Source organism: Podarcis bocagei (genome assembly GCF_964188305.1).
Source record: "Podarcis bocagei genome assembly, chromosome: 2".
NCBI lineage: Eukaryota > Metazoa > Chordata > Lepidosauria > Squamata > Lacertidae > Podarcis > Podarcis bocagei.
Genome location: NC_138126.1, coordinates 119,131,737 through 119,144,315, shown reverse-complemented (window position 1 = coordinate 119,144,315; position 12,579 = coordinate 119,131,737). Strand labels below are relative to the sequence as shown.

The 12,579-nt window shown below is 47.9% G+C and overlaps 1 protein-coding gene across 2 annotated transcripts in view; it reads right to left on the bottom strand.

Moving 5' to 3' along the window:
• Positions 1–441: 441 nt before the first annotated feature.
• LOC308580090 (inactive dipeptidyl peptidase 10-like) overlaps positions 442–12,579 on the bottom strand; it is a 58,736-nt gene continuing 46,598 nt past the window's right edge. For both annotated transcript variants that reach the window (XM_081181307.1, XM_081181306.1), the window contains 6 exons: positions 9,736–9,790; positions 9,061–9,160; positions 8,327–8,385; positions 5,823–5,895; positions 2,728–2,804; positions 442–986 (listed from right to left, as the gene is read on the bottom strand). In XM_081181307.1, the coding sequence (XP_081037433.1) occupies positions 852–986; positions 2,728–2,804; positions 5,823–5,895; positions 8,327–8,385; positions 9,061–9,160; positions 9,736–9,790 (499 nt within the window). In that variant the 3' untranslated portion in view covers positions 442–851. The remainder of the gene's footprint in view (positions 987–2,727; positions 2,805–5,822; positions 5,896–8,326; positions 8,386–9,060; positions 9,161–9,735; positions 9,791–12,579) is intronic.

Genomic DNA, 12,579 nt, shown 5'->3' with positions numbered 1-12,579 from the left:
ATTGGTCCTACAACACTAGGATCCAGAATGCAGCAGTCTGATTGGTCCACAGGAGCCACCCAATCCAGCTCCAGGTGGAAGTGAATCCGCAACCTGATTGGCCTACAGGAGAATTCCGGAATTAGCCAATCACGTGGGGCCCACTGTGTAAATAATGTATATAAAGCAGACATTCTGGGGGAACTTTCATTCCCCCTCACCTCTATGAGCTGAATAAAGAGCATGAAATCCACTCTCGACTCCGAGTATATTTCATCCACATTCATGGAAACATTGGGGGAAAGAACTGTGAAGGATCTTTAACAAAACTACTGGTCCTTGCAGGGCTGTATATACTCTTTGCTGACAAAAGACTGGGCGGGAGGGGAGGAGGGAATAGCAATTCTGCAGCAAAGGAGCCCGAACTTTTCTCTGTTGTAATAAAAGCTCACACGACGGGAGTGACTTTGAATAGGTTTGCCTACGTTTCATAGCTCGTTATGCTTCTCTGCTACTCTTTTGCATGGGCAAAGGGAATAGGTAAGGCATATGGAATAAATACCCACCATCCCTTGACCACTAGAAGTCCCTCCCCCTGGCTCTGGGAGTCTCATGCACACACATACATTTTAAAAAGCTGTCTTCGCAGTCCCAAGGGGTGGAAATGCGTTGGGGGTCTTTAAGTAAAACCAGGGGTCCTTAGGAGGACGTGATAGGCAGTGCCAAACTATGTGCTTAATGCAGAACACACAAAAAGTGCAGGTCCGTGGGATGTGCAAAAGTGCTGCCGTGAGTTGCCAGCGCAGCAAAGAAAAGGGCAAGTAAAATCGGCAGCAGCTGGCGATCCTCAGTGTCCCTCACTGGGGAAAACACTACGGGTCCTCATCTTCCTCAGATAACAGATGTGCATGCTTCGGATCCTCAAAGCAGCTCCGAAAGAAGGAGAAGAGCCTCTGGCTGAGGTGGCGCTGGCTGGACTCGAATGTGTGGCCTTCATCTGGGTAGATCTGGGGAACAGATACCACAAGGTTAGGGAAGTTTCCTTTTTTATTCTATAGCACCATCAGTTTGGCACGACGCTTTAACACAATACCAGGGGGACCTTACAATCTGGAATGTTTTCTTGCAATCCTGGGTAGGCACACATGGAAAACAACCTCCAGTTATCTTTTTCATTCTGCATTCACAATTTGTGCTCATCACGGCATCCCAGCTTTTGTACGTTGCTGTTTTTGTTGCTTCTTGTCCCTATTAGTCACTTCTCTTTCTTTCTTTTACAAAAAGTAAACTCAAAGCAACTCGTGATACAGTTGTACCTCGGAAGTCGAACAAAATCCATTCCGGAAGTGTGTTTGACTTCCAAAACGTTCAGAAATCAAGGTGCGGCTTCCGATTGGCTGCAGGAATCTCCCGCAGCCAATCAGAACCCGCAGAGGACATTCGGGTTCCAAAGAATGTTTGCAAACCGGAACACTCGCTTCTGGGTTTGCAGCATTCGGGAGCCAAAACGTTCGTCTCGCAAGGCGTTTGACTTCCGAGGTACGACTGTACCAAAAAATAAAAAATTCCCATTTACCATATTTTTTGCTCTATAGGACGCACCGGACCATAGGAGGGGGAGAATAGGGGGGGGGGAAATCTCCCCCTCTCTGCTCAGCGCCCCTTCAGCGAAGTGGCAGGAGAAATGGAGCCCCTTCCATTTCTCCTCCCGCTTCACTGAAGGGGCGCTGAGCAGAGAGGGAAAACTGTGCAGCGCCTCTCCAGCGAAGCGAAGCCTGGGGAGCAAGAGGGATTGGTATGCACCGACCCCTCTCGCTCTCCAGGCTTCAGGTGGATATCCGCAAGCCTTTGGAGCACAGCGGGAACTCCTGCTGCGCTCCGAAGGCTTGCGGATAGCTGCCTGAAGCCCCCGGAGCGCAGCGGGAGTTCCTGCTGCGCTCCGGGGGCTTCAGGCGGCTTCAGCGAAAGCAACGTGAAGCCTCCGGAGCGTGGGGGGGAGCTCTCCCTCTGCACTTTGGAGGCTTCGCATTGCTATCGCTGAAGCCAAGGAGCCTGCATTCGCTCCACAGGACGCACACACATTTCCTCTTAATTTTTTAAGGGGGAAAAGTGTGTCCTATAGAGCGAAAAATACGGTAAATCTGAAATAAAAGCATAAAATGTTAATATACATAAAAGTACCACCACCCTCTGGAAAAAAGCATCCAAATTGGATCAGAACCACTGCACAGCGGTACCGAACCCCGTTTCCCAACAGCTGCTCCAGAAAGATGCTCTAATCAATGGTATCGAATGCCTCCTGGAAATCAAGGAGAATTAACAGGAACACACGCCCCCCCCCCCCGGTCTCTCTCCCAACAGAGGTAATCAGACAGGGCGACCAATACCGTTTGCAGCCTGAAACTGTTTTGGGTTGGTCAGATTGCTTCATTTCCAATTGGTTTTTCCTGAAATCCCGTAACTTTACATTACCGCTAATGTTTCAGTGGGGGGGGGGGTTGCCTTGCTTTTGTTGCATCACAGTTCAGAAGTGCCCCTCCACACAGCGATAATGCAGCAATGTTGTAGAAACATCACAAAACATCTTAATAAGGAAGAATGATGCATGGAGGGTTCAGCATAAAATCACCTCCAGCATAATTGCAGAATACACTCGCAAAAAGAGAAAAACCCACACCAGTCTGGTGGGGCACAAGGAGCAGTTCCTCACTGCCAGAAACCTGGTGCCTCTTTCCTAATCAATCCTACCTGGGTAGTGTAGTTGTTAGACTCCGCAGCTAGAAGCCGGATAAGAAGTTCAGCTGTATGTTGGAAATGCACTGTGGCTGCCAGAGGAAAGAGGGAGAATGTGAGACAATGGGTAGCACATCTGATGGCATCTGTCTGTCTCTCTGTAGGCAGTGGTGTAGCGTGGGGGGTGCAGGGGGGCCGGCCGCACCGGGCGCAACATCTGGGGGTTAGGGTTAGGGGGCGCAAATGCACGGGTTAGGGGGCGCAAATCCACGGGTTATGGGGCGCAAATTACTTGCCTTGCCCCAGGTGCTGACAACCCACGCTACGCCACTGTCTGTAGGCTCCCTTCTGAAAGGCCAATTAGGAGTAAGAGAAACTGGCGACAAGAAGGGATGACTTTGGCATATGGAAAAACCATTTCTAGCATGGATAGAGCCATCTGTCATGGATGCGTTATAAGAATTCTAAGGTCTCAAATATAAATTAAATGTACATATATGTACAAGGCAAACACATACATAAGTATATAAACCACATGTCTGAAATAGTATAGGAGAACAATCTTAAAGCCCTTTTGATTCTCCCAGTGACCTCAAATATTCCTCTGCAGTAAGGGAGGGAAATGGGAAAACCTTCCCATTGCCTTTTCAGTTGCAAATCCTGTCTTAAGGGCGTATTTGTGTATGAATAGGGTGAGTCTTTGACCTGGATTCAGGAATTAAAGTATTAACCATCCACAAAAGAATGGCCAGGCTGCCCAGGTAAAGCAATCAGTGACCATTAACAGACATCCTGGCAGACAGGATACACCTGGTGATGTATGTAGTCTATATAAGGGCTTGCACACTATTGTTCAGGGTTCTCCTCCCTCCTGCATGTGGCAAGTTGCAACGGTTTAATAAAGATCAGGCTTACTAACTGTTTTGCTTCTCAATATACCGTATTTTTTGCTCTATAAGACTCACTTTTTCCCTCCTAAAAAGTAAGGGGAAATGTGTGTGCGTCTTATGGAGCGAATGCAGGCTGCGCAGCTATCCCAGAAGCCAGAACAGCAAGAGGGATTGCTGCTTTCACTGCACAGCGATCCCTCTTGCTGTTCTGGCTTCTGAGATTCAGAATATTTTTTTTCTTGTTTTCCCCCTCCAAAAACTAGGTGCGTCTTGTGGTCTGGTGCGTCTTATAGAGCGAAAAATACGGTACTCTGGTTGGTCTCTGTTATTTTCTCCTACTGATAGGGAACCCATCTAAGGACTTTATACTGGCTCTTGGACACCCTATAAGGGAAAAAGGAGCAGGTTTTTTCTTATAACAAATGCCTTAGCTGAGATTCCTACATTGCAGGGGGTTGACCCTAGGAGTCCCTTCCAACTCTGTGATCATTCCTGGAGAGAAAAACCACTTAACTAGGGGTGGGAAACCTGGGCCTGAGTCTAATTTCATGCATAAAGGTAAAGGGACCCCGACCGTTACGTCCAGTTGCAGACGACTCTGGGGTTGTGGCGCTCATCTCACTTTACTGGCTGAGGGAGCCGGCATACAGCTTCTGGGTCATGTGGCCAGCATGACTAAGCCGCTTCTGGCGAACCAGAGCAGAGCACGGAAACGTCGTTTACCTTCCCGCCGGAGTGGTACCTATTTATCTACTTGCACTTTGACGTGCTTTCGAACTGCTAGGTTGGCAGGAGCAGGGACCGAGCAACGGGAGCTCACCCCGTCACGGGGATTCGAACTGCCAACCTTCTGATCAGCAGGTCCTAGGCTCTGTGGTTTAACCCACAGCGCCACCCGCGTCCCTTAATTTCATGCATACCTTGGACTAATTTCACAAGGGTGCCAAAGAAGCAGAGGTGAGGGGGAACATAAGGGGAAATGATGTGTCTGAGAGAGAAAAAGGGGTGACACAGAAAGGAAGACACACATGCACACATGCAAAAGTGCCTTACCCACTTTTGGCTCTGGCCCCAACCACTGCCAACATGCGCCCCCCTGTACAGTGGTACCTTGGGTTACATATGCTTCAGGTTACAGACTCCGCTAACCCAGAAATAGTACCTCGGGTTAAGAACTTTGCTTCAGGATGAGAACAGAAATCGTGCAGTGGCAGCAGCAGCAGGAGGCCCCATTAGCTAAAGTAGTGCTTCAGGTTAAGAACAGTTTCAAGTTAAGAACAGACCTCTGGAACGAATTAAGTTCTTAACCCGAGGTACCACTGTAGTCCTCAGTGCAGTGTGTGGGGAATCCCTACTGCTGCTTCTCCCTCACCTCCCCACTCCAGCGGCAGGAACAAGGGGAAGGAACAATGGCTTCCACTGCCTGTGCTCTTTCCTTGTGGGCAGATGCACAGACTGGACCCAAAGGAAGAGCACATAGACAAATGGGCAGAAAAGTATAAGGAAGAGGTAAGCCAACTCAGGGAGGGAACCCACTAAGGACATTGCTCCCAAGGGGAAAACATGAGAAAGGTCTGTCTGTAGCTCAGTGGTTGAACATGTGCTTTGTGCACAGAAGGTAAAGGTAAAGGTCCCCTGGATGGTTAAGTCCAGTCAAAGGTAACTATGGGGTCGCAGCGCTCATCTTGCTTTCAGGCCAAGGGAACCAGCGTTTGTCCACAGACAACTTTCCGGGTCATGTGGCCAGCAGGACTAAACGCCTCTGGCGCAATGGAACACCGTGACAGAACCCAGAGTGCACTGAAACATTGTTTACCTTCCCGCCACAGCAGTACCTATTTATCTACTTGCACTGGTGTGCTTTCGAACTTCTAGGTTGGCAGGAGATGGAACAGAGCAATGGGAGCTCACTCCGTCATGGGGATTCGAACTGCCGACCTTCCAAATCGGCTAGCTCAAGAGGCTCAGTGGTTTAGACCACAGTGCCAGCATCTCCAGGTAGGAGAGTCCTCTGTCTGAAATCCTGGAAATCCACTGACAGAGTGCAGAAGGTATTATAAGGCCCCTTCCTATCTTCCTGTATAAGGAGGCAACTGGGAAGGAGCCCATTCCAGTACATTGTTCCCAGCTCCACCCCCCAAACCCTGGAGTCAACCTGAAGATCATTGTTAGGGGATGGGATGGGCGAGTGGGAGAGTCAACGGAGAGGTCAAACCTTACCATCTCCAGTTCCGTGGGCAAGGAGGACATTTCTGTCCTTGAGGTGGGGTGCTTCTTCCAAAACAGAGGCCATCTGGAGGGAGGAAAAGGAAAAGGGTGGAAGAGGCAGGAACGAAGCACCAAAACATCTGTCTCCCTCCCCACTCTGCTCCTTTACAGCAGCAACAGGGAAAGCTTTTCCTGCGAAATCAGGTTATAAATCAGGAGTACACTAGTGCCAGCAGGAATTGGAGGCAAGTGCCAGCAGCCAAACCTCTGCACGGACGTGTTGTAGGTTCCAGCAAATCACACATGGATTCACAGCTGGCCAAAAAATAATAATTGGTGATTTCGTGGGGCAGGTGGAATGGGGAAGCTGGCAGCCACTGAGGAGGTAGCAGCAGAGAAACGGGTTCAAAATGTAACAGCTCATTTTCTTTCCATTTCCTTTCTTCTTTCTTCTCTGGGTCCCAGCAAATGAAGAATGGGTACAAAAACTTATGGGATATACAGAAATGGCAAAACTTACCGGAGAAATAAGAAATCAAGATCACAAGCTTTTTATAAAAGAATGAAAATGGTTTGTGGGATATTTACAAACAAACTGTAAACAGATAAGAACATTGGCAGGATTATTGTAATCACCCGCAGTTTTATAAGAGTATATATTTAAAGTAGATGGATAAATGAACAAATTAAGTTAATTTGGATATGCATAAAATATTAGAAATAAATTTAACGAACCGCAGAAACAGGGGGAAGGAAGTCAAGTTTTGAAATGTTAAAATGATTGTAAAATTACTGAAATGTATAAAACTGAAAATCATAAAAAAACAACGAAATGTAACAGCTAAGGATTCTGTGTTTGCCAGCTCAGCTGTGGGCCTGCACTGCATTGGTGATATGTTAGGCCTTCTTTTTACAATGGCGTCACTTAATTTTTTTTCATTCACAGTGTTTTATTGTTTTGTTTTGTGTGCGAGTTTTACTGCAAACTTCTGCAAGCACTCTTTGACCTAGACAGTGGGGGGGGGGGGGTAGGGATTTTCAGAAATTAATACGGTTAAATAAAGCGAATCTTCCTCCTAAAGGATACTGGGAATATTGCCTACCTCTCAACAGGGCTACAATTCACAGCACTCTTAGTAAACTACAGTCCCCAAGAGTCTTCAGGGAACATAGTAAAGGTAAAGGGACCCCTGACCATTAGGTCCAGTCATGGCCGACTCTGGGATTGCGGTGCTCATCTCGCTTTATTGGCCGAGGGAGCCGGCGTACAGCTTCCGTGTCATGTGGCCAGCATGACTAAGCCGCTTCTGGCGAACCAGAGCAGTGCACGGAAACGCCGTTTACCTTCCCGCCGGAGTGGTACCTATTTATCGACTTGCACTTGACGTGCTTTTGAAGTGCTAGGTTAGCAGGAGCAGGGACCGAGCAATGGGAGCTCACCCCGTCACGGGGATTCGAACCGCCGACCTTCTGATCGGCAAGCCCTAGGCTCTGTGGTTTAACCCACAGCGCCACCCGCGTCCTTTCGGGGGACGTAGAGTCATTTAAATGTATGATAAAGTTGTGAGAGCGTGGGAGAAATCTCTCCACCTGCCCAGTAGGGCAAGTGACACTCGCACACCTTGGGAAAGAAAAAGTTGGACTTGGTTCACACAACCTGAGCATGCCAGTGTTGCTTGCAGATTCAGGGGGCTTCTCCGCGAAAGGGGCAGTCAGGTAATGCTTGAGAAATAAGACCTGCCAGACCAGTGCTGGATTTACATATAAGCTAAACAAGCTATAGCTTAGGGCCCCACTCTCTTGGGGCCCCCCAAAAAAATTAAAGGGGGAAAAAACCCTGGATGTACATTTCCAAAATATAAGATAACCAAAAAAATAAAACCTACATACAGCAACAGTGTATTGTGTTGTGTAAGTAATGGGCCCCGCCTGCTAGCCTGCTCCCTAAAATATCACTGGTTTGCTCATTTCTATATATAAGGTGCCTACATTCTGCATGTGCAGATGGCTTTAGATACCTATTAGGTCCATAAATTACCATATAGCATATATATATATGTGAGAGCCAGTGTGGTGTAGCGGTAGTCTCGTAATCTGGGTAACCGGGTTCGTGTCTCCGCTCCTCCACATGCAGCTGCTGGATGACCTTGGGCCAGTCACACTTCTTTGAAGTCTCTCAGCCCCACTCACCTCACAGAGTGTTTGTTGTGGGGGAGGAAGGGAAAGGAGATTGTTAGCCGCTTTGAGACTCCTGAAGGGGAGTGAAAGGCGGGATATCAAATCCAAACTCTTCTTCTTCTTCTTCATATTCAACACAAAAAACAGCGACAATTTTGTTGTTGACAAAGGACAGCTGGACATATAAAGGGCCCCATTACCTTCAGTAGCTTAGGGCCTCATCAAAGCTAAATCCAGCCCTGTGCCAGACCCTACCTCATTCAGTACCCAAGAAGGGGTGGGAGGGAGCGGAGGAAGGCATAAGTAACAGCCCCTATTTCCTGCTCCTTTCTCCGTACCGTGTAAGCAGCATCCTCCCTGGCAGGGATCCCCAGGTAGCGTTCGGAGAAGGTGGCAGCTGTGGCAAGAGACAGAGTTAAGGGATCTTTGGAGTCGCTTCTTCCAATAAACACCTCCCCAGTACAGATGCAGAACCCCAAAGCAGTGAAATGGACAATGAGACTTGACTGGAGGTCCGTCGTCACCTCTCCCCCCGGTAATATAAAAATATAATAATTATTATTTCTACCCCGCCCATCTGGCTGCGTTTCCCCAGCCACTCTGGGCCACTCCCAACAGAATTAAAAGCACGATAAAACATCAAGCATTAAAAACTTTCCTAAACAGAGCTGCCTTCAGGTGTCTTTTAGAAAAGTCAGGTAGTTGTTTATTTCCTTGACATCTGATGGGAGGGCGTTCCACAGGACGGGTGCCACCACCAAGAAGGCCCTCTGCCTGGTTCCCTGTAACCTCACTTCTCGCAGGGAGGGAACTACCAGAAGGCCCTCGGAGCCGAACCTCAGTGTCCAGGCAGAATGATGGGGGTGGAGATGCTGCTTCAGGTATTCTGGGCCGAGGCCATAGCAGGTCCAAGGTTTTGTTGCTTCACCGTTGTATTTTCCAGTGAAACTGCATGATTTATACATGCAGCAGAATTCATCCCTTTTCACAGAGTATATCGTGGTGCAAAATTTAGATTCCTTTTTTTTTAAAGAAAAAGAAAGAAAACCAGACCGTCTCTACTGCTACTCACCGTGGAAACGGAAGCTAGTAATGGGTGCCACACCAGTTCCGCATTTAAAGAGGTCTTCCGCTGTTGCCATGAGCTTCAGTGCTAAAAAGCCTCCATAGGCCTACACAAAAGCAAACATACATTTTATTTTTCAGTTACAGATAGGTAGCCGTGTTGGTCTGCCATAGTCAAAATAAAAAAATTCCTTCCAGTAGCACCTTAAAGACCAACTAAGTTTGTTCTTGGTATGTTCTTGGTATGTTAGTTCTACCAAGAACTAACTTAGTTGGTCTTTAAGGTGCTACTGGAAGGAATTTTTTTATTTTATTTTTCATTCATTCAAAACGTTTTATTCCATGTTTCAATTTTTTTTTAAAGCAGCGTGCCATGTAACACTTTGAACTTTTAAAAGAACTATCGCAGCTTGAAACAACAGCAACAAAACCGCAAACGAAATCTCAATCAGCAGCACATCATTTAAATCAGGGTTGGGGAACCTGCTGTTCCACTGCTGTTAGACTACAACACCCATCACCGCTGCCCATGCAAGCTGGGGCTGATGGGTGTTGGAATCCAACAACATCTAGGAGGGCCACGAGTTCCCCATCTTTGACACAAGGTATGAAATGTGTGGTCGCAGGGTGCAGGCACAGAGGAGCATCATGTTCTCAGGAGGCAGAGGACCATGTGATTTACCTTCCCGTAGACGGCTGTGCGCCTGCGATCCACGTAGGGAAGCTGCAGCAGGAACCTGCAACACAAGGAGGGGAAAACATGTTTGTGCAACCTGATGCTCCTGGCATCATCTGCCAGCCACCACCACTGCCCTTCTCCCTGGCTTTGTGTGTGTGTATGATTTTTATTAAGTTTTCTATTTTACAACTTAAAATATTCATTAAACAACCTGAAAATGTCAATGGCTTCCCTTCTTCGCTTTCCATGGTTCAATTTGCATATCATAAATCCCTGAATATTTTACATAAACTAAACTATTCAGTAAAAAGGGACACGGGTGGCGCTGTGGTCTGAACCACTGAGCCTCTTGGGCTTGCTGATCAGAAGGTTGGCAGTTTGAATCCCCGCGGCAGAGTGAGCTCCTGTTGCTCGGTCCCAGCTCCTGCCAACCTAGCAGATTGAAAGCACGCCAAAAAGTGCAAGTAGATAAATAGGTACCGCTCTGGCAGGAAGGTAAACAGCGTTTCGGTGTGCTGCTCTGGTTTCGGTGTTCCGTTGCGCAAGAAGCAGCCAGAAGCTGGCCGCATGACCCGGAAAAACTGTCTGTGGACAAATGCTGGCTCCCTCGGCCTATAAAGCGAGATGAGCGCCGCAACCCCAGAGTCGTCTGCGACTGGACTTAACTGTCAGGGGTACTTTACCTTTTTAAACCATTCAGTATTCCATTAGTACATCCATCAAAACTTGTTTAGGGAAGCTTTTAATGTTTAATAGGTTATTGTATTTTAGTGTTTTGTTGGAAGCCGCCCAGATGGCTGGGGAAACCCAGCCAGATGGGCGGGGTATAAATAATAAATTACCGTATTTTTCGTCCTATAGGGCGCACCGGCCCATAGGACGCACCTCGTTTTTTTTGGGGGGGGAATGAATAAAAAAAAAATTCCCCCCCACCGCGGCTGCCGCCCCAAGCCTTGCGCACACCTGCCCGAAGCACGGGGCACCCTCCGGAGGGCTCCCCGTGCTTCGGACGACAGGCTGCCGCCCCAAGCCTCGCGTGCTCGGCGGGACCTCCTGCCGGGCACGCAAGGCTTGTGGACACTCGCGGGGGCTGCAGGCTGCTGCCCGTAAGCCTTGTGAGCCCGCGGGAACTCCCGCCGGGCTTGCAAGGCTTGCAAATAGCTTCTGAAGCCTGGCGAGTGAGAGGGGTCGGTGCGCACCGATGCCTCTCGCTCTCCAGGCTTCAGCGAAAGCCTGCGTTTGCCCCATAGGACGCACACACATTTCCCCTTCATTTTTGGAGGGGGAAAAGTGCGTCCTATGGAGCGAAAAATACGGTATTATTATTATTATTATTTACATTGCTGAATTTATCTTAATGATGCCAAAGTTTTCAAGTGTACACAGTTTTCCTCACTATATTCAACAAGCATTTTCCAATCTTCTTCAAACATATGTTCTTCTTGTTCTCTTATTCTATATGTTCGGTCTGCAAGCTGCACATATTCCATCGGTTAAAGTTGCCATTTTTCTTTAGTTGGGACCTCACTCATTTTCCATTTTTGGGCTAACGAAACATGGGATGTAGTAGTAGCATACATAAATAGTCTTTTCCACCCACCGCCCATAGGTTCAAACCTCCAAAACAGCCCCATGCCTTTAGCTCCTTCTTTCATGTTAAATCCCTTGCTGCAGAACTGCAACAAATCAATGTGTTGATGTGGGTCGGTGGGTGTGCACATGAATGCTTCCCAATCTTATCTGGTCTCTGTCATTGGTCCCTCATAGTATCAGACAGGCAGGAGGGTCAGGGACTCGGAGCATCAGCAAAGGGGAAAAAATAATGAATTCCTTACTTCCAACGTGCAAAGGGAACAATAGGGACATTGCTTTGCTAAGCCCCAACTAAGCAGTTGCAAAAAAGTGAGTAAGCCTTTTAAGCTCATTGAAATTCTTAATCAGGTTGGATGTCAAATACAAAAAATGTGGAGAGGTGAAGAGGGGAAAATTATGCTGCTGGGCAAGACTGAGGGGGAAAGCCCTAGTCTGCAGAGTGTAATAGTCTTAAAAATGTGATGGGGGAAATGTTGTGCAGACTGCAAACCGAAATCCAGTTACCGAAGAGTGAGTCCTACTGAACTTCACAGGGCTTAGGTTAAGGGACCCCTGACCATTAGGTCCAGTCGTGACTGACTCTGGGGTTGTGGCGCTCATCTCGCTTTATTGGCCGTGGGAGCCGGCGTACAGCTTCCGGGTCATGTGGCCAGCATGACTAAGCCGCTTCTGGCGAACCAGAGCAGCGCCTGGAAATGCCATTTACCTTCCCGCTGCACTTGGACGTGCTTTTGAACTGCTAGGTTGGCAGGAGCAGGGACCGAGCAACGGGAGCTCACCCCGTCGCGGGGATTCAAACCACCAACCTTCTGATCAGCAAGTCCTAGGCTCTGCGGTTTAACCCACAGCACCACCCACGTCCCATCTTCACAGGGCTTACTTCTGAGTATATATATGCAGTTGTACCTTGGTTTTCAAACGTCTTGGAAGTCGAACATTTTGGTTTTCAAACACAGAAAACCCGGAAGCAAATGCTTCCGTTTTTTGAACGAATGTCAGAAGTCAAATAGCTTCCACTGAGTTTTCTTCAATTTTCTCCATTGAATTAGCGCCTCAGTTTTTGAACGTTTCGGAAGCCGAACGGTCTTAAGGAACGGATTATGTTCAAAAACCGAGGTACCACTGTATATACATAGCATTGCCCTGCAATTTAGGATACAGGCCATGCTTGGCACAAAAAGATCTCCAGCTGCATGAAAGGCTGTGGAGACAAATAAGTAAAGCTGCAATCCCTTTTGAAATAGGAAAAGCGGA